General features: G+C 44.4%; 1 protein-coding gene across 1 annotated transcript in view; it reads right to left on the reverse strand.

Moving 5' to 3' along the window:
* LOC134047740 (glypican-5-like) overlaps positions 1–1,253 on the reverse strand; it is a 330,546-nt gene extending 329,293 nt beyond the window's left edge. The window contains exon 1 of the mRNA XM_062499109.1: positions 1,091–1,253. Within this exon, the coding sequence (XP_062355093.1) occupies positions 1,091–1,253 (163 nt within the window). The remainder of the gene's footprint in view (positions 1–1,090) is intronic.
* Positions 1,254–25,736: the final 24,483 nt, after the last annotated feature.

Consider the following 25,736-nt stretch of genomic DNA (forward strand, 5'->3'; position numbering starts at 1 on the left):
ACAAGAGATCAGCCCAATGGCCTATCAAATTTAATCCCCAAGACAGAAACCCGTGCCAGAAAACATATCCAAAACTCGTCTGAGACAAGAAGTCTTTCCATCAAACTCCACAGGCTTTGAATTAAACTGCTTCCAAAAAAAAAATAAAACAGCCCAAATTGAAACTTGTACCACCCTGCACCTATAGGCAATTGCAGTGGCATGAGGTAGCTAAAAATTGTGTTAGGAGATAGTATTTTTTTTGTTCCAATGCCTGTAAATATTTTCTTTACACAGATTCACTGAAATGTTTAGACTGGAAAACACGTAAAAGTTAGGAATGTGACTTCATTATCTAGGTACATGATACATTCATGAGAGTTTAACTGTGAAGTGCTTCATCCCCTTACCAGGTTAGTTGTAGAATATGCAATTTAAAAAGTCTATTCTTATTATGTGTGCTACTCTCCCCTTTCAGTGCCGTCAGGCATTGTTCCCGAGCTCTGAAAAGGTAAAACGAAACAACACTCTGCTCATCAACTTTCACAAGTGCTGCACACTTACTGCTTAACTAAGCAAAAACCCGGTTCTGTTGGCCGGATCCCTCCAAGGTGTCACCTCTGCCTTTCCTTATAGCAGCGCTTCCGAATTCATCTGCAACATGAACTTTCAATGAATTCGCCACCCGTCTGAGGACGCCGCATGTGGCCAGCAGAACAAGCCTGCCGAGCTGTCCGGCTACCGACTCGCCTTGTGCCAAAGGGACCTTCCCGTGAGGAACACTCTGCCCCAGGTGCTCAGCAAAGGATCGCAGCGCTCCCAACCGCGGGGACGCGATCCCCGCTGCTCGCGGTGGAGACCGACGAGAGACACCTGCACGATGTAAAAGCGCAGGAGCCACGCCGCTCTCCTTTCCTGGGAAAGGCTGGGTTCTGTCAGCCAGCGGAGCGCCCGGTGCCCCGCTGCCCTCCCCGAGCCCGAGGGAAGCGGCGCCGGCCGGAGGGAGCCGGGCCGAGCGGCGGGGGCACGGCGGGACCCCGGCTGAGGCGAGCCCCGGCCCCGCCACCCTCCCCGTCGCGGCGCGGCCACCCGCGGGTGGCTCGGTACTGACCGGCCGTGGGCACGTCGGGGACCAGCTTGAGGGGCCCGATCTGCCGCAGCTGGAACGCCGTCCGCACTTCGTGGCAGCTGGGGGACCTGCCCGCCGCCACCGCGCACAGCCCCGCCGCCAGCAGCCACAGCCCCAGGACGGCGCGGCTCCCGCCGGCGGCCATCTCGCACCCCGGCCACGGCCGCGGCCGCGGGCCCTCAGCCGGTCCCGGCGGCGGCAGCGCTGCCCCCGCCCGCCGCCCGCGCTCCTCCTCGGCGGGAGCGGCCGCCGCCGCCCCTCCCCGCCCCTCGCAGCGGGGCCCGAGGGCCGCCCTCGCCCCCCGAGCGCGGCGGGGGCAGGGCCGGCCCGGGCGGGGAGCCCTTTCGGGGGGAGCCCTTTGCTGCTGCCGCCCGGCCCCGCGGGACGGCCGCCCTGAAGTTGACGCTGAGCATCGCTGCTGTCCCTGCGGAGCCGGCCGGGTGAGCGCACGGCACCCGGGAGCGCCCCGGGAAGGGAAGGGAAGGGAAGGGAAGGGAAGGGAAGGGAAGGGAAGGGAAGGGAAGGGAAGGGAAGGGAAGGGAAGGGAGATGCGCGCTCCTGGCGCTGGGTTGGTGAGAGCAGGTACAGAGAACAAACGGAGCCGGAGGTACAAAGCCCCTGAGCGCTGCAGGTTGCGCGCTCATTCGCGGTCTGCTTCGCTCCTGAAATCCCTAGCAGATGACACGGCAGGGTCTCGGTGAGACAAGTGTTAACTCCAGCCGACAGTCCCTCAGCAGAAAATAGAAACTTTACCACTGGAAACATATCCTTACACACCAAATGCAGATATAAATTGTCCATTTGTATCAAAGCCAGCAGCAGTTCCATCCTATGTGCTTTGGGGGACATAGCCCCTTCCTGGGGATCACACACCTTCAGAGAGGTGGTCTGCGATCTTTTCACTGCCCTCAGCAAGCTTCAGTGTCAACTGCTTTACCACACGTTTGATCACAGAACTATGTTCAACGCCTATGAATATTTTCCATTTCACAAAAACAGTCAATTTCCAGAGAAGCCAGGCCCAAGCAGTCTCCCACAAAGAGTCCCATTTGCACAGTACCTCTCAGGCATATGGAGCACGTTACCACTTACAAGAATGACTATTGTTTGAGGCCCTTATTTCTGATTTCTTGAAGGTTACTTGCAACCCTCAAGATGCTTCTAATGTGCTTCTGGAGCAGCAGGGGAGCCCACCTGCAGCTCATTTAACCATTATGCATTCCCATAGGTAGTAATGAGCAGCTGAGCGCAAGTGCTGAAGTTGTCTGAGTTGTATTTTAATGGCTAAAAGTGCAAATCCTTTAAGCGATTTACTTGTATTAACTTTGTTCCTGTCAAGACAACAAGAGATTAATTTTCCCCTTTTTTGAGAATAAAACCCCAAAACAATTTGATGTTTTTAACTCATAAACTAAACCATTTAACTTGTAAACTAAAAGAAAAAAACAAACTGGAAGAACAGACCAGCCATATAATCAGGCTTCTTAATTCAAAAGTAGAGAACAAGTCACCTTGAAAGCCCTCTGCTCGCCCAGTTAGAGCTGCAGTCCCTGGCTCATCCTGCTGTTTTCCAGGGTCACGCAAGAGCCAGGACACGATGGAGCAAGCCAGCACACCAAAAGGGCTGACCCTCAGAAAGTCCAGAGCCCACGGACACCGAGGCAGGTTATACGGTCAGCAAGGCTGAAGTTACACACATTAACAAATCGCGGTGGCAACAGGTAGATTAAAGAGAGATGAGGGAATAATCAGCATCAGTGACAGAAACAATTAGCATCATAAGGCACAGTACCCCAGCTGCCAAACCATTGTACAATATGTGGGCTTATGAACCCAAGGAAGATTAACAAGTTGCCCCCAGTTGCATTTTGTTTAACCTCTGGCCCAATCCTAAAATACTTTATTCAGACAATACCCCCATTGACTTCAGTGGAAATTCTGCCAGAAAAGAAATGGCAGGATGATGGATCTCCCAAATAATTTACTTGACAAATAACAGCATTATTTGGCATATACGTTATTCTATGAATAGCATCGAATCAGTCTTGTGCAAGGGCTTGAGGCATTTAATTCAGTGGGATTTTTGCTATTGTTTTCAGTGGGCGGCAAATTCAAGTCCTTAGTTCTTTTCTAACATTATTTGTTTTAGTGCCTCATCTTTATATGATGGGCGTTCTTTTTATCACCTGTCTTTTTAAGTTACGTCACTTATTTCTACTTTTTAATTGGTTTTCATATTGTTCTCAGAGGACAGTCCATTACATCATCTCCAGTTCCCCTCCTTGCCTCAAAATCCTGCTAAGGAACCAGAATTATTCCTGTGCCCAGCAGAAAACTCAGTGAACTGGGATGTCCATACATGTAATATTGGTTACTTCCTTACATAAGGAAACATTTGTTTCTCCTGATTTTGTGATACCTACTTAAAGATGGCATGTTATATTTTTCATGCTGGAATTTGATTTATTTTTCCTCCCTCTTCCAAAAGGAAAAAAATGTAGACCTTCCACACAACTGCTTAGGTGTGTGTTTTTGCCCCAATTATATCCATAACAATGAGGTGTAACAATGAGATATTCATTATCACCTGAGCAGCCCCATGTGATGTGCATGCACACAGTCCACAGGTAAATGCTGGCCCTTGCATCCCGGGGGTGACACTTACCTGTCACACTTCCTGACACTGCTTAGGTGACAAATGAGAATCTTCTGGCACCGCTGAGCATCCAAGATCGCTGCTTAAACCCAGCAGGTGAGAAGTGACAGGCACTTCAGGTGTCTGCCCTTACAAAGTGATCCTCAAACCCGGTGTCATGTTTGACTTCCCAGAGGACTGGGAACCCACAGCACAGGTACAATACAGTGGGCTCCAAGAAACGTAGCCCCCATTTCTCCAAAACACACATCCAGCAGGGCAGTCAGACTGGCTGTGGTGGAGGTAGGCAGGTGCTTCATGGCAAACACTGGCCTGAGCCCTCTGCTGGAACAGGGCTACAGATCACAGGAGAGCTGTTTAGCCAATTACTGTACACAACATTCTACCACACTTGAGCAATTTGCTTGGAACAATCACAGTTTACCTTGTCAACAGGTGTCTTGTATTTTAACAAATGAATATTTATCAACCGTACATCGCTGAGAACTGTATCAGTACTTCTTACAATGAATGGCCACATAAATCTGCCCAAACAATCCACTCAGCCTAATCCTGCTAAAGTGACCACAGTACTCAGCATGGGCTTTGGAAGTGTAAGAAAAGCTGCGATCAGGCTTAGAAACAGGGTTTTGTGTGCCTGCTGCCTCAGCCCTTCTCTGGTTGAATATAGCTGGAGCTTTGCCAGTGATTTAAATGGAAACTGGACTAATTCCCTTATGTTTAAGATAAGCTCATCTCCAACTGGACTTTCCACCAATGGGACTTAATGGGTACGAGGTCTGCTCTTGCCAAATTGGCTTCCAGGGGAAAGTCTTGCTCTTTGTGTCTCAGCCATGCCAGGAAAGCCAGCAATCCAGTCTTTACAGCCTTATTTTATCTTTGGAGGTCCAGTTCTTCAAGTACATGTTTCACTGAAGCACCTGAAGAACTCAGTGGACAGAAGCAAAATTAAGGAACTTATTTATGTCATTGGAATAAACCCAAGTGACATGCTGATTTTCATTTAAAAAACAACTTAATCAGCCTCAAAAGAGGTGTAAAATTTTCCATCTGTAATTAAGACGAGTTTCCTTTTTCAGCATTTTATAATTTTCTGGTGTTTCTTCTCTTAAGAAAGTTAAATTTATTTTCTGAAGACTATTTCAAGTCAGATCAAACTTTAAAGCTGAGTATGAAATTTTAAATATAGAAAAAAAGTCATGCATGAAATATTCATAAATATGCCAGGACTAAAAAGCGCTGCTAGAAATTTATTTCTGGTGATTTTACTCAAAATTTTCCCAGCCAGTTAAATTATGAACTCTATTAAACTATTAGAGAAATTACCAGTCTATGCCTACCATTGTTTTTTGTTTGTTTTGTTTAGAGATCCTATTTATTTCTCCTTTCCTCCCAGTACTGAGCACAAAGGGAATCATCATGCTGCCACACCACGAATTGTTTCCCATGCTGCATGTACTCCACACAGAAAAAATGTGTGCAGACCTTTTTCATGGTCAGAATGCAGTATTCCTGTGCTGCCTCATTATTTCAGGGATATTTTTCACTTTACCAGACCTATTGAAATGCGAACTTTAGAAGTGCCTGTGGTACTGTTTTTTTCCCTGAAAAAAGCCCATCTGATATACCTGAAAAGCACAGCCATTAACTTTAACATAACACTAATTTTGAAAAATATTATTAGATCACCAATCAAAGATCTATGGAAGAAATACAATTGATGTGACAGCCCAGCTAGTCAAGACAGCCACTAGTTAAGAGAAAACAATAGACAGTGCTGAAGATACTGCCACTTTTTCATCTTTTCCCAGTGTTTCAACAGTGAGAGAACAATCATTTTCCATCAGACCAAAAAACCTTCAGCCCCTGACTTATCTCCTGTGGCAGAGATCAGACCTGCTGTGCTTATTTAGAGATTGCACCGTGTACAGCATATCAGAGCTCTCCCTCTCTAGATCTCTTCCAAGTCCCAGCCTGGCCCCAGAGACTGCTGTGAGCTGAGAACATCAGCCTAAACTCCCAGAGCAGCAGCAGTGTTTTGGTCATTAAAAAAAAAAAAAAAAAAAAAAAAAAGCCCTGAGAAATAGTTATCTCAAAATCTCACTGGAAATGTAAGGGAGGAAAAGGCACAGATTTTAATGACTCAGAAAAACAGTACCTCCCAGGGCTGACGCGTGATACAATCCAAGAGGAGCACCATGGGAAGGTGACTGCGTGATATAAGCCTTCCTATCTCAGTAATACCAGCTCTTTCTGTCTGAATTCTTCCTCGAGCATCCTGGCCACCAAGCAGCTGAGAAAATGAATATACTCTTTGCCCTCACCTGCATGGCTCAGCATACAAATTAATTTAACTGGGACAAGCAAGAAGGTTCTGAACTTTCTCATGTGAGAAGTTGCCTCACAGCCCAAGGGAAATCAAGAAGATTACTCATGCAGTAAAGGCTGCATAACACCAGCATAAGTATCTAGGTCTGGTTTCACTTACTTCAAAACACTAATGATGGAAATAAATTTCATATTTAAAGTCAGACTGGATACACAGGGAAGAGGGATGTGTGGACTCAGGCTGTGACAGGGCACTCACGCTTCTCTGAGCACTTGTAATGCACATCAGCCACCCCCTCACCTCCCACAAAATTTCTACTTGGGGCTTCCAGAGTGACAAGACACACATCACATTTAAAGTGCTGAATTTACCTTTAAAATATGCATCAAAACCTGCCTATAATTTTTGATAACCTTAGGAGAACACCTGGCTGGTTCCTCCCTCACAGGTAAAGATCACAACATGTGGGACTTCATGAACAGACATTGTTATTGAATTCAAAGCTGCTTCTACAACTTCAATTTATTCTTCTTAGAAAATAGTGCCCCTATTCAAAAGTTTATGGTATGGAACAAGATAATCTTCCAAAAGTACTATTTCATTAAAAATTTAAAAGATCGCATAAAATTTATAATAGAAGTGTGAATAGCATCATTATAATATTTGTAATAGCTTTTTTCTAGCAGAACAAAATGCCAGAAATGTTCACTTTTCTAGCTGGGCACGCAGAAGAGCTGATTTTTTACTATGTGTCAGCATTTGAAGTTAATTAAAACTAATTGCCCACTGTACTGTAAGCGATGCCACTGCATTTTCAAATAGCTCTGTTTCCATGGGATGATTTACTTAAAACTGATGTCTCTCATTGACTGAATTCTGGGTTTGCCTTAATTGTATTGTTCAAGTTGTTTATCTTTGCTTTCTGCCTTGCAACTTTACATGAAAGGTCATCAATAGCAAAGTTCCTCGCTAAGATTGACACTTTATCAACATGAGAAAAAGCATCCTAGAATATCAACTAGTTTATCAAAATAAATGAACTCCTTTGACATCTCACATTACCATTCCCAGCAGTCACCACTTTCTGTCCTCAGAATATTTGTTTACATGCTCAGCTTCGTAGCAAAAACTTTATAACTCAGAATCACTGTACTGGTACTGCAGCATTCATTATCTTTCCCACATGGGGGCAAATTAAACCTCTTTAGTGACAACATGTGCACACCAAGAGCCTTTCTGCTGCTCCCACCCGCCTCTGGCGTGCACACAGACATGTTCAACCTTGTGTGTCCAGAGGGAAAGTCTCTATGTGCTGGATCACACCGAATGGCAGCACCTCCTCCTTCATGGGAGGCTGTGAAGGGTGAAAACCCAGGGTTAAATAGGGCAAACATGGCCAGGCACAAGTTTCTGCAGCTACCCTCCAGCACAAGGGGCTGCAGGAGCACAGGGGGATGATGTCTGTCAGGAGTACAAGAAACAGGAGGAGGAGAGTGCTCTGGATTTCTCATGGCACAGGTCGGGTCTAGTGAGAAAGCACAGCCCTTCATGCAACTGTGACAAAAGCAGGCTGGCTGCCACCAGCTGGCTGCCACCCTGATGCACAGCATGGCACGTTCACATCACCTGCTCGTTCAGCTGATGGCAGCATGTGCCTTCAGCTCACCTGCTTCCCCCACCTGCCATCTGCAAAGGATGCTAGGACCAGACTTCTAGGGCAGAGTCAGCCTTCTGGCATCCCACCTTCAAAGCCTGACGCTGTGGGAATGCAGGCTCCATGGGAAGCCCTGGCACAGCAATCGCTCCTTTCCCTGTGGTTGGTTGTGGGAATTACCCCAGGAGATCCAGCAACAACCCTGGTGAAGTTGACCACACAGCCAGCACGCAGCACCTGCCCTTAACCAAAGCATGTTTCAGTCAGCACACAGCATCCCTGGCACCAGGAACCAGCAGCAGGGAGCTGGAAGTAGGTCCCGAAGATAACTTTTGTTGCTATAGTAAACGTACTATAGAGGGCCAGATGCTGTGTAATTATATTTTCCAGCTAAGAACATGCCTTCAAAATTAAATTTAACAAGCACAATCCTGCCTCGCATTCCCTGAAGTCAAATCCTGCCCAAATCCATCCCAAACACAAAGACCCCTATTGAAGCCCACCTCCAGAGGTCAGGTGGTGGCCAAATGAGACAGACAATTGGCTCTGCAGACAGCCTTCAGCTTGCCCTGCACTTTTGGACAAGAGCCTCTGCAAAGTCACTGAGCACAAGTCATCCACGATGTGCATAGAGATCCAGTGGGTATATATGATGAGCTGTAGGGCAAGACTCTGTTAAAAATTGCTGGCATGGAGACAGGTCATCATTTACCAGTACAATCTGCAGTGGAGAGATGTACAAAGTGATAGACATGAAAAAAGCACGTTTCACCAAGTCCAACTTCCAGATGTTAGACTCATACAATATTCCTAGTCCACCTCATTATGAAGGGCAACAGCAGCTTGATAGCCTAGAGACCGGATCAGCAAGAGCAGAACAGGCACAAGTCACTGTTGAAACATGCCTGGGAAGTTTGCCTGTGCTGTCTGAAGCACATTTGGTTAAAATATGCTATTCATAAAAAATATGAATAAAAAAACATCATGAAGAGCTTTTTCTAATTGGCATTCACTGTTGTCAGCTTTAGACAAACACCCTTGCTAACGATCTCACTGCAGAAGACTTTGTGATAAACATTTCCAACAGGAGAATTCTGCAGTGTAAGTGCACATTTCAAGAAAACTGTGAAAAGTTCCCTGTTTCCACAGTGCTGGAAGCAAGTCCCACAGTTTCTTTTTGGTTCAGCAAATGCCCAGTGCATTCACTGCAAGTGGACTTGTAGAGGTGTCCCTCAGAGCCGGAGCTGGAAATGGTGGAATTGAGAAAGTCTCTGGCACAACACAGCACCTTTGCAAATTGAGAAAGTGTGATACAGAATCAGAAAAATAGACTAAGCACACTGGGTTACATTTTAATGTATGGTATATGTTACATGTACCACTGTGTTTTTTTAAAACTATATTTAACAACTGATTTCTTTTGTTTAAATATTGAAAATCACCTTTTGCTGTTTTCACATCACACCATAAAGTGACATATAGATATAATGCATATGTAATGTATATATAGATAGACATGTAGATATAATGTAGATATAATGCAACAATTAATCCTGGAGCTGAAAACTGCTTTTCAAAGGGAGAGAACATGAATTCAACAGCTCAGTTAAAGCCTGTGAGTGCAAACTTTTCCCAGGTCGTTTTGCTCATGAGTAGCACAGCAATTGCTGCAATTCTTCACATGAGTAAAACAGGGATGTTCAACCCCTTCAGCTCTAGTCCTGCTGTGGGAAAAACCCTTAATGTCCACCAATTTCAGTTAAAGTTTTTTCCCTGTATTCATGGTTCTTGCCAGCAGATCAGCAATTTCTATTGCAACTCATCTGGGGACACATCACTGCAGCTCCTTAATGCCATGGGTTTTGTGGTGCTTTCACTAACAGAGGGTGGAACAAACAGTGACACAGCTCCTCTGTTTGGGGTCAGGCTGCTGCCACCCCTCCCTCAGCACACTCTGCTCTCCAGGAAGCTGAGCAGGTCCTGGCCTCATCTGCTGGACAATGAAATTTTCACTGAATGCATATAGCTGTAATCTCTCTTCTCCAAGAGACTGCAGGAAAAGGCAGATGAGCCCTGAGAAAGTATAAATTAATGCTGACATTTGCTGGAATAATGTACTCTCTTGAGCCTCTGCATCTATGACGCCAATAGAGGCTGCTGGCAACACGAGTTTATATGCAACTTTCTGCTAAATCAGAGCATCATCTGCACAAATCAAGCACTTGGGAGACATCCTGAGATTTGTGATGGTCCCTAGAGCCATAGCTGGGTTCTGAGCCATCTATTCTCACTGACTGCTGAGATTCCTTACAGGCAATTTTTAGTGACAGAACTGAGGATAAATCCCACCCGTATTTCACAAAGTAACAGGCAAGCTTTGTTGGATTTTGAAGTACAGATGACTCAGTGCTGATAGCACTACCTATTCCACGCTGCTCATTTTCTTTCTTCAAAACCAAATCCAGGGCTGGTTGTAAGTGGATTTCTGCCCTGAACAGTAAATCTAGGACAAATATGGGCCCCAAGGTATGATACCTGTTATCCCCAAGTTCTTCACACAGTTGGAGAGTTGAATGGATCAGGATTTTCTACCTAGTGGCAAACTATGTGTGTGTGATCCAAGACTCCTCAAAACCAGTGCAAAGCTTCTGAGACCCCAGTGAGCCTTGGGACAGGTCTGCTGTGGCCTGGTGCTCCTGTACATGTTTGTCTCTGAGCATTCAGAGACATGGGCTGGTGCCATACTGTAAACTCCTAAGGATAACACCCACTAGCTGCAGAATTTTTCCTCTCCAAGTCAGCAGTTCCAGCTCCCTGGGAGGACTCAGCCTGAAGCTGAGGGTGTCAATGTTTTATTAATTTGGTTTCTCTACCTTCCATCAAACACTGTATTAACCACAACTCTTCTCAATGACTGAAGTCAGCGTGCAAGAATTTAGCTCCTTAAGCTATGACTTACAGGCATACATCTATCCAAAATAAAGCCTTAAAAGTCATCAACAAACTGGATACTAGGAATATACTCACAACCGGAATTTGCACTTAAAGGTGTTGATATGTGGCAAGCATCTTTGTGAAGGAAAACAGTATGAGCAGGGGTTTTTTCAGCTCTGATATACCACTTAAGCTGTGGCATGCTTCATTTGCTGAAATGGAATATAATATGTCTTTGTATTGAATTATATTTGGGTTGGTTATTTAATGAAAACTATTATTCCATTATAGCCATAAGAAATGGGAGTGCTGCATATGGCTCTGTGCAATCCATTAACTGGCTTATGGAGCCCAAGACTCTTCAGAGACCATTACAAATCCATTCCATGGCCCACTCTGCCAGATTTTATACTCTGATATCTGCACTCGAGGCAAGAGGCACAAGGCTGTGTAGAACCACTATTAATCAGCCTTTATACACTGTTTGTGCCAGCAGACAAATAATATTCTGAGCTTAAATCTATTCCTCATGTATTAAACCTACTCCTCGTGTATTTTTTTTAAGGGGTGTGTGTGTGATGCATGGAAACAGCTTCACTTTTCTAGGCTGCTGTGCTAACCAAAGTACATCAGGCTGAAGAGATCACAAGCAGCTCATCTGCACCAATGCCCACCCGAACCTGCCCCTTGCAAGGCAATAATTTACAACACAATAATTAACAAAACAAGGCAATAATCTTGCCCTATGGGGATATTTTCCAAGGGCACAAAGTGAGTATAAAAAGGAGAGTTTCCTTAATTGACTAATAGACAATCTTCCTTAATATTCCTTCTGGTGTTTGGGTTGTTTTTTTATGCAGAGCTCTATTTTCTGTGTACAGAATCTTAAATATTAGAATTATTTACAATGATTCAGCACGATCATTGGTTTTTGCAATGTTCTTTGAAACAATATGACCATCCAGCTATGAGTCTGCATGGTTTGTGTTTAGTAAAGGTCAAGCTTACAGTGTGAAATCGATCTTTTGTAATTTCCTTTCTATCATCTAATGTGGGAGGGCAGCTTGGATTTAAAAGACACCAAGTTAATGACTCCAAAAATGATCCTAGTTGAAAGCAAAAGTTGGATCCAAGTTTTAACCGGGAACGTTTTGCTACCCAAAATGAGTCTTTCCTTTTGGTTATATTTGGCTCAATCAATTTTCCAAGCTGTCTAATACAATCAGTTCTCTCCTTTCTCTGTTATCCACATCATGCTCACCAACTCAACATCAGCATTCAGTCTTTTACCTGGAAATAGTGATGACACAACGAGGTATTGGCTCTCTGTGGGTCTGGACCAGACTTGTAAACATGTGATACAGAAATCACACAGACAATGGTTTGTCATCAAAGCAGGGGGAGATGCTCCAGTGAGTTGCAAGTATCCAGAAACCTCCTACACAGCAGCATTCAGCCCAGGAGAGGCACAGAAAGGAGACCTTGGCAAAGGTGGTGGCACGGAGAAATGCTGGAAATGGACACCGGGCTCTTTTTGACCCCATTCAAGGTAGAACTGAGCATTCCTTTGCTGATGTGCAGAGAATGTTCCTTACTAACATCTAAGAGAGAGGAAAATGGAGGAAAATGCACAAGGAGGAGCCAAGCAGGAATTGTGAGGTGCTTGGAGAGCAATGGCATTGACAGTCCAGTGTGTTAGCACTCCCACTGCCAGAGCTTTGAAATATGCCTTTACTTAAGACAAGCACAATCTTATGTATTTAGTACATTTTCTGGCAGTAGAGTGAAAGCTGATGTGCTAAAAATGCATGACTCATGCAGGCTGTTACATTTCATTTCCTCCTGAGGAAAGACAACTGCTCTTGTCTTTGTCTTAGGGCCAACATTTTGGGCAATCTACCTTTGACACTTACAGCCCTAAGCCAGTTGGGATTTCTCTCTGGGCCAATTCCCAGTCCCTCTTCCAAACAGAACAAATGCAAAAAGCTGATGAAATTCCTCAAAAGTGTGAGATGCCTGTGCAATGGGTGTGGGCTGCCTTAGCAAGGCTGTAATTAATTGTCTAATTAGCTGATCTGAATCACTACCACTGTGCACACAGGGATCCACAGGTGAGCTGTGACAACAAAACATCTTTTTGGCAAGCCTGTTATGATCTGTCATAGCTCAGCACAGGAGGTGAGACAGCCCCACTTCCAAAATATCCAATCTTCTTTATGGGAATGAGCTCTGAACTACAGGAGACAGGAACCCAAGGGGGTATTTTCATATTTTTGCTGACCTATTGTTACCAGGGTCAGAGTTACTTCACGTTACACCAAACTCCACCACCAGGAATTTTCCTATGGACTTTTTTCTTCATTCTGTAAATTCATTCAGAGGAGCTGAGAGCAGATGCTTACATAGAAGTGATAGAAGAGGGAAACCTGCCCAAATTGGCAGCATCTAGGAGCATCTGGTAGCAATAACACATCAGAGGTTGCTATTTGACTTAAGGAAACTGTTCCTAATGCAACAGAAAACCCTTCCCCTTCCTACAACTGGCAGCGAGAACTTGACAAATTCCTTTTCATTCTATTTTTCCCACTATTTTCAATACCATGTCAAGCTTGTGGCCAGAAGGGATCCTCCTTCCTGTACCTCATCAATAGGGAACTTCCCCCCCCCACCACCCCCCTTTTTTTTTTTTCTTCTCCTCAGTACCAGTGTTTTTGAAGAAAGGAGAACAGGCAAAAAGATCCCAAAAATGTTCTCAAGAGAGCATCTTGCTGGAAGCAGGAATGGGAGATAATTCCCCCTGCTAACTGATGTTCATGGCAGACATGCTCCTTCTAGGTGTTTAAGGTCCTCCTGATATCTGATCAGCTCAGTCTTTCAAGCCCCTTCCTAGAAACCCTTGAAAAATCTAACTGTGTTTTTTAATCCCCGGGCTAAAAATTCAGTGAGCCACAATCATGTCAACTCTGAATTCTTCTGACTGAAGAATTTCTATTATTAGGAAAATTCAGCTCTGTTGATACTCCAGTTCACCGATGGGAAAACAGGCATGAAACAGTTTTTAGGTGCTACATTCCTTCATAGGAAAAGTACAAAAGCATTCTCTATGTCAAGCTGCCTCCACTGAATAATTGTCCCCCATTTTATTTCCTTTCTGGAAAAACAACTTTTTCCCACTCCTTGTTCACAACAAAGGGAAGATGAACATCTACAGAAATCTGCAATCAGGACTTCCACAGCTGTTCAATGTACCAGGGAAATCATACAAACGACTCCCTCCTGTGCCCCTTGTTACACCAGGATAAATCTGCATTCCCACTTCCCCTGCTGCAAGGACAGTGGAGTTCACTGAAGCTGCCAGAGCCAACAGAACAATCTCTCATCCTCTCTGTCTGACTGCAAGAAAAAAAAAAAAAACAACAAAAAAAACAGCTTTGGCAGAGCACAGGGGGCTTGGAGGTCTTTGCAATGGGCAGGCATCAGTGGAATTGCAATTAGCTGACAGAAAGGGGCACACAAGGGCTCCCTCTGGTTTTCAGGGAGCTGCCCTCTTCAGAGGGAGCCCCTCTCTGTTAGGAGGCCCCCTGCAGAAAAAGGCACTGTCACTGATTTAGAATTCCACCTGACGAAGGGTAGGAATTTCACATAAAATGAGAATTTCATAAATTGTAAGGTTTCAGCAAGCTGGGGCAAATCTCTGGAGGAGGTGAAATTTCAAATAGAAACATAACATAAAACTTGCTATTAAAGGCAAAGCCAGCTCCAAGTATTTCATATGGAGAAAAAAAAAAAAAATCAAGCTGTAAAACCTTGTATCTTCTGAGGAGCAATGTCCTCTATCAGTTATGGCAGCACCTGGAGGATGCATTTTCCCCTCAGCACTTCTTGACTAAGGAATCATTTGGATCAGATAATTTTGGGGAGGGTAATTTCTCTGTGTAGTAACAGATCTGGCCCCAGACATCAATCCCCTGCCCTGCCAGCTCAATAACAGGGTCTGTACCAACAAAAGCAGAACTGGACTAGAGCCAAAGCTCTTGGTACTACAAACTTCACATTTTAAACATGGTATTTTACTGCTATTTAGTATTTTTAACAAGAAAGCAGATTTTTTCCTAGTTTTTTTTTAAAAAAGCATCAGTATCTCTGGGTGGATGCTATGCATGAATTCTTGAGCATCTCCCATTTTTACAGAATGTCACTGGTTTCTATTTGTTTCTTTCCACTTTTTTGTAGTTAAAACAAAGTAATTTTTTTCCTTTCTAAAGCCAAACCCTCTCACCAGATGACAAAACACTGTAGCTAATGAAATGAAAATGATGCATAAGAAAAGAAACCACCATTCAGAAGAGTTATTTCAATTGGTTGATGAAATGCATTCTGATATAGTAAACACATGTTAGAAAAAGAAGAGACTTTCTGCTTACAAAAAGACAGTTCTCAAGTGCTAACCATTAATTTAAAATGAAATCAGCTTAACAATGCTGTAAGGTAGCAATATAGCTATGTAATTTCCCCATTAGATTTAGTAAGTCCTTTTGTGGGCACCAGGATGACAAACCACATGATATACAAATAAATCAGAAAAAAAAAACAAAACACAACTGGATATTTATTTTCATAATTTCTCCGAGGACACTGAAATTTCTCATTAAAAGAGGGCCTGGCTGCAAAGAACAAATTCATATAACAAATTAATATCCTGCTGATGAAACATGGAACATATACAGCAGGATTATAAATATGGATTTTATGCATCACTCTACAGAATATGCAGTGAAATCTCCTCTTCCCACAAATGTAATAAAGGAATAAACATGTTGCAGGAATAGATTTATTGCACAAAGTTCCACGTTTAAGAGGTCTCCTGAGCTGTGTTATGTGCTAGGTACACTCTGATTGATAGCAGCTTCCAGTGCAGGACCCTTTATCCCCTAACATATCTCCCTACCAAAGCTACAAATTATTTCTTTCCTGTTTGTCTTGTTCTTCCATTCACTGACAGCTAAAAGACTCCTAAACAATGACAAAGTTTCTGTAAAACCTTTCTCGTACTAAAAAGGTTCTACCCTGCTAAATTTCTACAACATCCTTGCTCGTGAAGTGTTCTTTGACTCCATCCACCAGTAAAGGAATCCCACACCACGGGAGAGACCTGAAAAGTCTTTTGATAGGTGGGTTGTGTGTAAGGAATCACAGAGCAGCCTCTGCCCCTTCCCACTAAAAGTCATGGGATTTTCATTCCCAAGTCACACAGCCTCCTGCAGACCATCCCGTTTTCCTCAAGAGAAAAGAGGCACTGCCATTTAACAGAAAGCTGCAGTGTTCTTCTTGTCCTAAGGAAGAAGGGAATGTCCCTCTGTGTAAATGTGGTATTTCCACCACTTAATTAGTGACTTGTCTGCAGTTTTCTTCTGTCTTCACTCAGAGCCAGGATTAAAAAAAAACCACAGAGATGAATTTTCTCGTGTTTGGGCTTGGCTGTTTATTAAATGTTATCTAAAGTACAGAGAGTTCTGCAACACTCCTAGCTACCAGCTAAAAGTGAGCAAAATGGAGCTGAATTGAGCTTGTTACAAGGCCTTTTAAAACTAAACAGTCCAATAGAGAATTAACACCTATGTTATTTATACTTTTGACCCAATAACCAAACTCCTGTGACCCTCAGTGTGGCACTAACTATCCAACCAGAAACCACTACCTGTAATCACGAAGAAGGAAGAAAGAAACACCACCCAAAATCCTCCATCTTGTCCCATACCTATTACTATATATTATAAAAACCTCAAATTTAAAGCCCTTCACCATGTGAAATCACACACTCCTACTTCAGTTACACACCTGTGACTTTAACTCCCATCACTCAAATTTGGAAGCCTTCCCCAAGGCCTCAGGTCAAGAGCAGTGTTCTCCAGGGGGTCAGTTCCAGAAAGCACAGAAAGCTCAAAAATCCCAAGTTTGTGGGATCCAACACCTCTGCAACTGTGGCTGAAGCTCACCTGACAGATCCATTAGGAAAAATGGCAAGAAAGAGATGATCAGCCCTGGGCCACTGTTCTTAAAGACAATCTCCCTTTTTAAACTGATGAAAAATAATTCAGTGTGATCTGAACAGGGTTGTGCTGTATTTTTACATGTGATTGTCAAATAAATCCGCAATGCACCTTTGTTGATGAGCTCATTTACTAACAAAAATTCCAATCTGTCCTGCATTGAGGACCCCGTTACTGGCTTTAGAACCATTTCTGCTGCTTGCAAGGCTGAGCATAAATCCCCAGGCTTGCGGAGGGGACAAACACTCACAGCAGCTTTCAGACACACTGGACCAATTTATTCACCAGTCCAAACCAAAATCTGTTCTAACTTCATTGAATCAGCCCCACTTCCCTTGAAGACACCAGTCTTATACTAAACCCTGGTAACTGAACATCATTTGTTTGTTGTTTGTATTGAAATGAAGTGCTAACTAGTACATCTCCTGTTAAAGAAAGAGTGGCATTGAGTAATTCTAATCAGTTCTTTTATGAGAAAGTCTGTTTCCCTTCTGCCCATGTTTGCTGTCTGCATGCTAATTCAGCCCTGCTTAAACATGCAGTGTTGTCACCACTTACCAAGTAAATCTAGATTATTTTTTGTTATTATTAAGCCACATTAAAACAGGTGCAGTAAATGATTTATTCATCTCAATTGCATTGTTCCTGAGACAGAGACATCCACAAACACCATCATAAGGCAGCGTAAAATATGCACTTGCTTTAACTACACTGTTCAATTACTGATTTCCTGCAGATCGAGCAGTTTTTATCTATTCTGTCTCCTCTATCTTGGGCAGTGTGCTGCCATTTATCAAATTCACTAGAGGAAACCCATGGCCTACTGCCCTACATTAAAGCCCTGCTAATTAATTACAGATATTCTTCCAGGACTGTGTTCTGGATCAATGAGAGAAAAAAAAAAAACTGTCCCATACTTTCCCTTTGTTTTTCCATTTCCACACCACATCTAATGGCTCTTGTATTGAAACCCTATGCTGAATGTAATGAGATGCAAGACTCTTCTGCATCCATGGTTACTATTTACTAACAAAACTGATGATGTCGGGAATTTAATTAGGTTGTTTCTAGCACAGAGATTTTATACCATGAAATCATTAAAGTGTCTAATCTTTCCTTTGTTTGCATTTTATAAAAAAGTAAACCCCAAACTAAACACCATTCCTGTCACAGAGAGCTGAGCTTCTCAGGGCTTGCCAGGCATAACACACTAACAGGTTTAAGAGTAATTAACACAAGCTAGTCCACACACTATTTTTTTTTCAAACTACACCACAGCAGCAGCTGCCACTAACACTGTTGGGCTTCAAGATCATACCAGTGTTCTTATTACAAATCCTTACTTTCAAGATTTATAACTTGGCTGCAAAAATGAGCTTCAGGCTAATATTTGGCATACGTGCTCCAGGAATTTGTTTTTAACACCAGAGTTGCTATAAACCTGCATAGAGCAAGGATATGCTGGGACACCACTGCAGAGAGAAGCGGGTATAGGGGCTGTGGAGATATTCCATGTTCCTGTTTCATCCATCTAATCCCTGTGCACCCCCTTCCACGGGAGCCCTGGCCTCCTGCCCCACTGCCAGGGGCTGGGCAGCCTTGAGCAGAGCACAGCTTGCTTGGCCTCAGAGAGCATCCAGCCCAGAGGTCAGAGGATGGGAGGACACAGATGTGCTCACACTGCTGCCATGCCAGAGCCTTTCCAAGGGCCAGCAGTTCCCTAGGGAGCCAACAATGAGGCCACCAAGCACAAGGCAGCCAGGTTCAGGAACCCACCTGTGATCTGAGCAAGGTTTGTTTTCAGGGTGTGATAAAGTGAACTGCAGTCACCCACCTGCATGCTTGTTCATGCCTTTTTTTCTTTTTTTGGTCAAACCATTACAGCCCTCAGAGATCCTTCAGTAGGAAGACCCCCCCCCCCTGCAGCAGCTCCATGGCAAAGGCATAAGGATGGAGCACACAAAGCACCTCCCACCCTGCCAGCTCAGCTCACAAACTTGGGACCATACAACACTTCCAGGTGGGATGATCAGAGGGGGTTGTGCAGAGATGCAGCCTGTGTTCAACCAGGGACAGAGACCAGAGGATTACCAACAAGCAAAAAAAGTGCAGGCCACTGATGTCTGTTACCTTCTCTGCTCTAATCAAAAAGAGAGCAGCACTGAACCTGGCCCTTGCTCCTGCTTTTATAGATTAGCACCTGCAACCCAACAGCATCAGAAAAAATTCTTCCTTGAGCAAGACCTAAGTAAAAAAATTAACATCAATATTTTCTGTGTGATACCAAGGTAGTTTCCACTGGCTGCTCTGAAGGTGGGCAGGAAATGCTGCTCTTCCCCATCAGCATCACACTCATCCCACTCTGGGCCACCTGTAGGTGTGCTGCTGATGCTGCTCACCAGCTGAATGGCTGAGTATTCATCCCCTCTGCAGGAAACCCACGCTGCACAAGGCAGCCAGGGTCCCCCCCAAGGACACCACCGCAGCACAGACAAGTGACAAATGTGAGGATTACTGTAATGCCCTTGGGAGAATTAGAGCATGCCAGGAGAACTCAGCCCCGTTCATCTCCACAAAAGGGATAAAACCATTCTTTATCACTATTACCACCAAAGCTTCTTAATGTACAAAGCCAGAAGTGTCCTGTCAAAAAGCAGTAGAATATCAGACAAACTAAAGAACTCCATTAAACCCTAATTTCCCACAGTCATGTTTCTGGAGTTTTGACAGCTTGCCCTCTGTCATCAGAGTAGAAATCTCATGAAAGTGTCAGAAGTTCTAAGTGATAGGAATGTGATCACACTCGAGAGTAAAAATAAAATAAAATCAAATAAAGAATAATCAAAGGTACAACTTCAAAAGAAAAATAGGCTAGAAGTCAAACTCAAATAAATCAACACATGGAATTGCTAAAAGCCCCAAATAAGCATTTTCCTGAGCAGATCCTTTTGAACAGAAAGGTAGATTGAAAGAAGATCATTGCATTGGGGTTTTAAGAGAGCGGTTTAGCTTTGTCATGTAAGATAAAAGCAACTCAGATCTACTGCTACTTCACGTAGCAAGATTGTAATGAAATTCAAGAAAAACACTGAAGAGGACTGCAGTGGGGTAAGGGGGTTTTTACTTTTGAATGATTAAACTTCCCCTAACAAATGCTATGGTGGTTTGATGAAAGCCTTTTGCTAATCTTAGCAAAATATTTTGCTTGCAGAAGAAACCAGAACCTGAAGTGTTTTTCAGTTCAAACCCACTTATTTTCTGTATTATGTCCTGAACTTTCATTTGAAGACTGACATATTTAACAGAGGTTCTTTCCAAGTTGTTGTTTTGTTTTTTTTGTTTTTAATTTCCAGCTTTGAAAATGAGGCGGCAGTTGAAGTTCATCACAGTTGATTTTTGAATCGTGAGAAACATTGGTGGAAACAAACGAATCCAAAGAAGTGATCATCCCACATACCAGAAGAACTGCATGAGAGCCCCTGAATAACCCGAGTCAGCACGTTAGGAATGCTTGTAAACCTGAGTTTGGACCTGTCCCTCTGTGTCAGTTATTTGTGAAGCCAGTTCTGTTATTCAGGGGGCTCTGAAGACAGTGCCCACCTCTACACAGTTCAGTCTCTAAGCTTATTGTAAAGGCCAGTGCCTGACAAACTCAAAATCCTTGCATTCAATTTGTTCACAGGCTCACGCGAGTCCTCCAGAAACAAGAATAATCTGTTTTTGTGTAAGACAGAAGTAATGTCTGAGGAGACTTGAGGAGAGAAGGATGGGTGCTGCCCAGGGTCCCCCAACACGTACAGTTCCACTGCAGGGGGAGATGCAGGTGCCTGCACATCTGTGCCGGGGGTGAAATGCAAGCACAGCTCCCATTCCCAGCAAGCTCCCCTCAAATGAATTCAGTCCCTGCCTCATCACTGGCCCCGGCCATTGCAGCCCCAGCCAGGGAGCAAAGGCCCCTCCGGGAAGGAAAGCTGTTTTCCAGAGGAGAGCTGGTGCTCCCATTGCTCTCAGCACCACGCCTGGAACTAAGAGGGGATGGCACAGAAAGAGGGGATGGCACAGAAAGAGGGGATGGCACAGAAAGAGGGGATGGGACACAGAGAGGGGATGGCAAACAGAGAGGGGATGGGACACAGAGAGAGCCTGGGACACAGAGAGGGGATGGGGCACACACACACACAGGGGATGGGGCACACACACACAGGGGATGGGGCACACACACACAGGGGATGGGGCACACACACACACAGGGGATGGGGCACACACACACAGGGGATGGGACACACACACACACACACACAGGGGATGGGGCACACACACACAGGGGATGGGGCACACACACACACACAGGGGATGGGGCACACACACACACACAGGGGATGGGGCACACACACACACACAGGGGATGGGGCACACACACACACACAGGGGATGGGGCACACACACACACACAGGGGATGGGGCACACACACACACAGGGGATGGGGCACACACACACACAGGGGATGGGGCACACACACACACAGGGGATGGGGCACACACACACACAGGGGATGGGGCACACACACACACAGGGGATGGGGCACACACACACAGGGGATGGGGCACACACACACAGGGGATGGGGCACACACACACAGGGGATGGGGCACACACACACACACACACAGGGGATGGGGCACACACACACAGGGGATGGGACACACACACACAGGGGATGGGGCACACACACACAGGGGTGCCCACACTACCCCACCACTCCCCTGGAACAGCCCTGCACAGCTCAGAGACAATGTTCTGTCATGTAGATTTTGCTTCCCCATTTTTGCAAGGCAAGACTCCCAAAATGAGCAAAGGGGACTCCTGTGTGTCACAGTTTGTGACTGGGCCCACATCAGGGCTTTTGGCCCCAGAGCTTTCTATGCTCCAGGACAGAGCCACCGAGGTGCTCTAAGGACAGCTGCGAGCACCTGCGGGCAAAAGAGCTGGCAACAATCACTTTTTCAGAAATGCTTTAAATACAGAGATGCCTCATTGCACATAAGTCACCTTAAAGCAGCAGGCAGAGAGGACACTGAAGATGAATCTGAGTGAGTGGCTATTACTTAAGTGAATGACAAAGGCTGTTCTAACTGAGCATTTAATTACTTTGACCTTGTAATAAAAAACAGCCCCTTTATATTTGTTCCAGGTTTGCATAATCAGTTTCTTTGCTCCTTTGATCACTTAACCACATGCATTTCTCCTGCATGGAGCTTTGCTATTGTTCCCATCAGACTCCAAAATGCCACTGTGCACTGTTATTGCACACAAAGCAGAAACAGCAATTTTGGGCATTCTGCCATTACCATTTCACTTATTTTCATCTTAAGTGCAAAATGTTCTTTGTTTGGCAAAGAATAAGATGTGTGTGTCACAGTGGGGAGGGCAAAAATACAAGCTGAAAGTCAAGCAGGGTACATTGTGCTCGCCATGCTGTGTTTTTGTGGGCTGAAAGTCACCCATGATCAGTGGATCCAAAACTCACCATAAAAAAAAAAATCAAATAAGATGCAAAGTAAAAACCCTTGGGAAAATCTCCCACCACCACCTCAATACATACCAATAGTAAAGAATTACCAAGATACCCTGGTCTTTATTTACTAATTATTTATTTTTTGGAGACTGATCTTTTAAGAACTTGTTTTATCAAAGGACAGAGGAGCAGGCAGAGCAAAGGGGGATTATCAGAGAGGAAAATATAGCTTTCAGCACACTTGTATTATTTTCTGCCTTCCACCAGAAAAATTCGACTGAACATAGGTAAATTATATGAAGAAGCAGTGGGGAAATGGCTTAAATCAGTGGTAGCTGGAAGGTCCTTTAAATGACTGCTTGGTTGATGTGCTCCAAAAGCAAAGTGCAGGGAAAGGGCCTGAAGCCAAAAGGGAAGAATACAGCTTGTCCCAGCAAGTAAAAATTGAAGAATTCAGGCTTCCCCTCATGTTGAACCATAGTAAGAGGTGGTAAGTATAAAAATGCTGCAGATGCATAACAAAACAAGCTTGAGTGGTTTAAATATTTCTTCCACTAGAACTATGGCACAAGACAAGGCAGATCATATTTTCAGAGAGGAGGCAAAGCAGCTGCAACTCATTTCAGCAGCAAAGAATCAGTAACAAGACCAAAACAAAGAAATACATTGGTGTGAGTGAGGAGTCTCTGGAGAGGCAGTGTCAGCACCGTCCAACTGTGGCTCAGAGGAGATAAGACTGATCCAGAAATTCATCCTAGAACAATCCTTAATGAACAGAACTTCTACTATATGGCCTAAACGAGAGCCTTACAATAATCTGGGGGAAAAAAATCCCTTTTAATTGTTATTTGGTGGGACATTCTCTAATTCGTCAGTAGAAGTTAATCACCCTTAGCAGTCACTGCCAACTATTTCAGCTGAAGAATATCAGTCCCATCTGCCAAGACACAGAACTGAAGTACCAAAACTAACATCCAAGCCTGGAATATATGAGATCTGCATTCAGTTTGTGGCACAGCAACAGACTTGAGGGCCCATTTCAAAGAGAGAACAAGGAACAGATCAGGGTAGAAGAGTATCTTCTGCTATGGCACACATTAAAAAGTTGTTTTAGCTTAACCCTTTTAAATCAAACCAAATCTACACAGACCTTAATGAGAATTTTAGTAGTTACACAGTGCCAGGTGTCAAAAGCATCACCGCCTTCAGTTCCGTGGGACTTTTTGCCAGTTTGTGAACTGAGACTGACAGATAACAGATTCTAAGAGATTCATAACATGATCCTGCTCCATTCTCACCAAACTTTGCAGCACAAGCTCCATTCCTGGCCTTTGGAGTTCAATGCCTGAGACAAAGGGGCTCTGAACTCATCTCAGATAATCAACAGCCACGTGCACAGCAGTAAGATAACCCACAAAACCAGCTTCTAGGAAATCTACAGCTGTACAAGAAAGCCTAAAACAACCCCCCTTGTGCCAAAATACAGACAGCTGTTTAATCACTAATGGGATTGCTGGCCCTAATGATTAATTTAAACAAAAAAAGTTGGTTCACGCTCTAAAATTGGTTCGTACATGAAATGTGTTGTGTGTCATGCCCTGGGAAACTATGTTCTCCTTTTCTGTTGTAAGGAAAGGATGTTGTACCAGCAGCCTGACTGCAAACTTTCCCCTGGGGCTGAACTGCTGCCATGTTATGTGCATTGACTTGTGCTTAGAGAAAGGCACGAGCAGAGCTCACAGGGTGTGCCACAGAGGCAGCATCTGCAAGGATTGCCACTCATACCTAAACATTTCCTATGATATCTAATGTTAAGTGTAAAATACTTGAAACTTTTAGGAGTGAGGACAGGTTGAAGTTCATCTTGCTTTTTAGTTCTGCTACAGATCATCATACTGAAGGTCTCTCTGGGCCTCTGTGGTCATTTAAAAATAGGAATAAAATGCTTCCAGCCTCATATTTTTAGGCCATAAAACCTGTGTTACACATCTGAGTTACTGTCCCGTGTGAGAAAGATGCACAGCCCTGCAAATGGAAGAGTGAAATAATGTACTTTTTGATTATCCATCCCTTTCAAAGTTTGTCTAGAGAGAGTTTCCAGAAATATTGAGCTATTTCACAGAGTCACAGAATCATTATGGTTGGAAGGGACCTCTGGAGATTATCCAGATCATCCCCCTGCCAAGGCAGGGACACCTAGAGCAGGTGACACAGGAACACAGCCAGGTGGGCTTCGAATGTCTTTTCAAATTAATCCTTTATGTTAGAAGGCATCAAAACAGATGAAAGTGAAGAAGAGAGTCAGTTTTTCTAGCAAGAAGGCACTGAGTTTCTATGAGGTTGTCTGAAGAACTGAGACGAACATGAATTGTTTCTCCTTTGATCAAGAGAGTGGACTTCCCACAAGTCCTAATTCCACTTACAAAAACAGCTCCACACCATACCTTGCACAGGCCACTGTGCAGGTAATAACAGTGCAAAATAAGTACATACAAGATTTTTTTTTTCAATTTTTCAAATGAAGCAAAGATTGTTTAAAGTTTGTCTTTTCTTTTTTTCTTAAATCACATGGTGATTGCTGCACTCGTGCTGAGAACCTCTGTGCTGTGGTGTTTAATGCACGCCTAAGTGCTCCCATGGCCGCAGCACCCCACTGAACACAGGGAAACGGGATGGCTCTGGGCTGCAGGGTCTCACCACCCCCTCATGCCTGCTGCCAAGAACTCACAGAGCTGCTAAGGCAGGTTGAGCTGTCCCTAGCTTGACTGGACTGATGTGGCTGGCGGGGGAAGTTGAGCAGAAGCCCTTGGCCCAAACACTGTGGGGCAGCTCCTGCAGAGCCTGGTGAACACCTGCAGGGTGAGAGGCTCCTCTGAGCTCCTGGCACCGCAGCTGCCCTGAGCAGGCTGGGTCAGCACTGAGCTGGGAGCACAGACTTGTGATGTGGCCTTGTACAAAGCAGGAAGGCTCTGCTCAGTGACACTGATGGCTCCCCCCCCCATCCCAAAAACCAGCAGGGGCACGAATCACTATCCAAGAGTTTGAGTCCTGGTGTATGCAAGCATGCCAAGGTGAGCAAAATAGATTCAGAGCACTTTGTGCTGACTTGAGCACCGTGTGAAGAGCCTGAATTTCCAAAGCTGCTCACAGATTCTGTACCATATGAATAGGCAAGGACTGTTACTGATTGCTCAACACTTACTTTGTTGCCTGCTGAAGTTAAAATGCATCGCGATGGACCCTGTCCCAGGCAGCCCCAATACTCTCCATTTCTTTACCAAACAGACAACTCTACAAAGCTGCTCTTTATCTGTAAAGTTTTCCAACACTTCAGCTACAGGGTTACAGGGTCTGCAACCCAGATGGGTTGCTGCTATTCTCAGTGAAATATACTATTAATTATCTGCTGACAGCACAAACCAGCTTTAAACTGTACAATTGGAGGAGGGTGGGGGAGACATCAAATGAATCTGATCTTCAGGGGACAAGA

This window comes from Cinclus cinclus, chromosome 10 (genome assembly GCF_963662255.1).
Source record: "Cinclus cinclus chromosome 10, bCinCin1.1, whole genome shotgun sequence".
NCBI classification, from domain to species: Eukaryota; Metazoa; Chordata; class Aves; order Passeriformes; family Cinclidae; genus Cinclus; species Cinclus cinclus.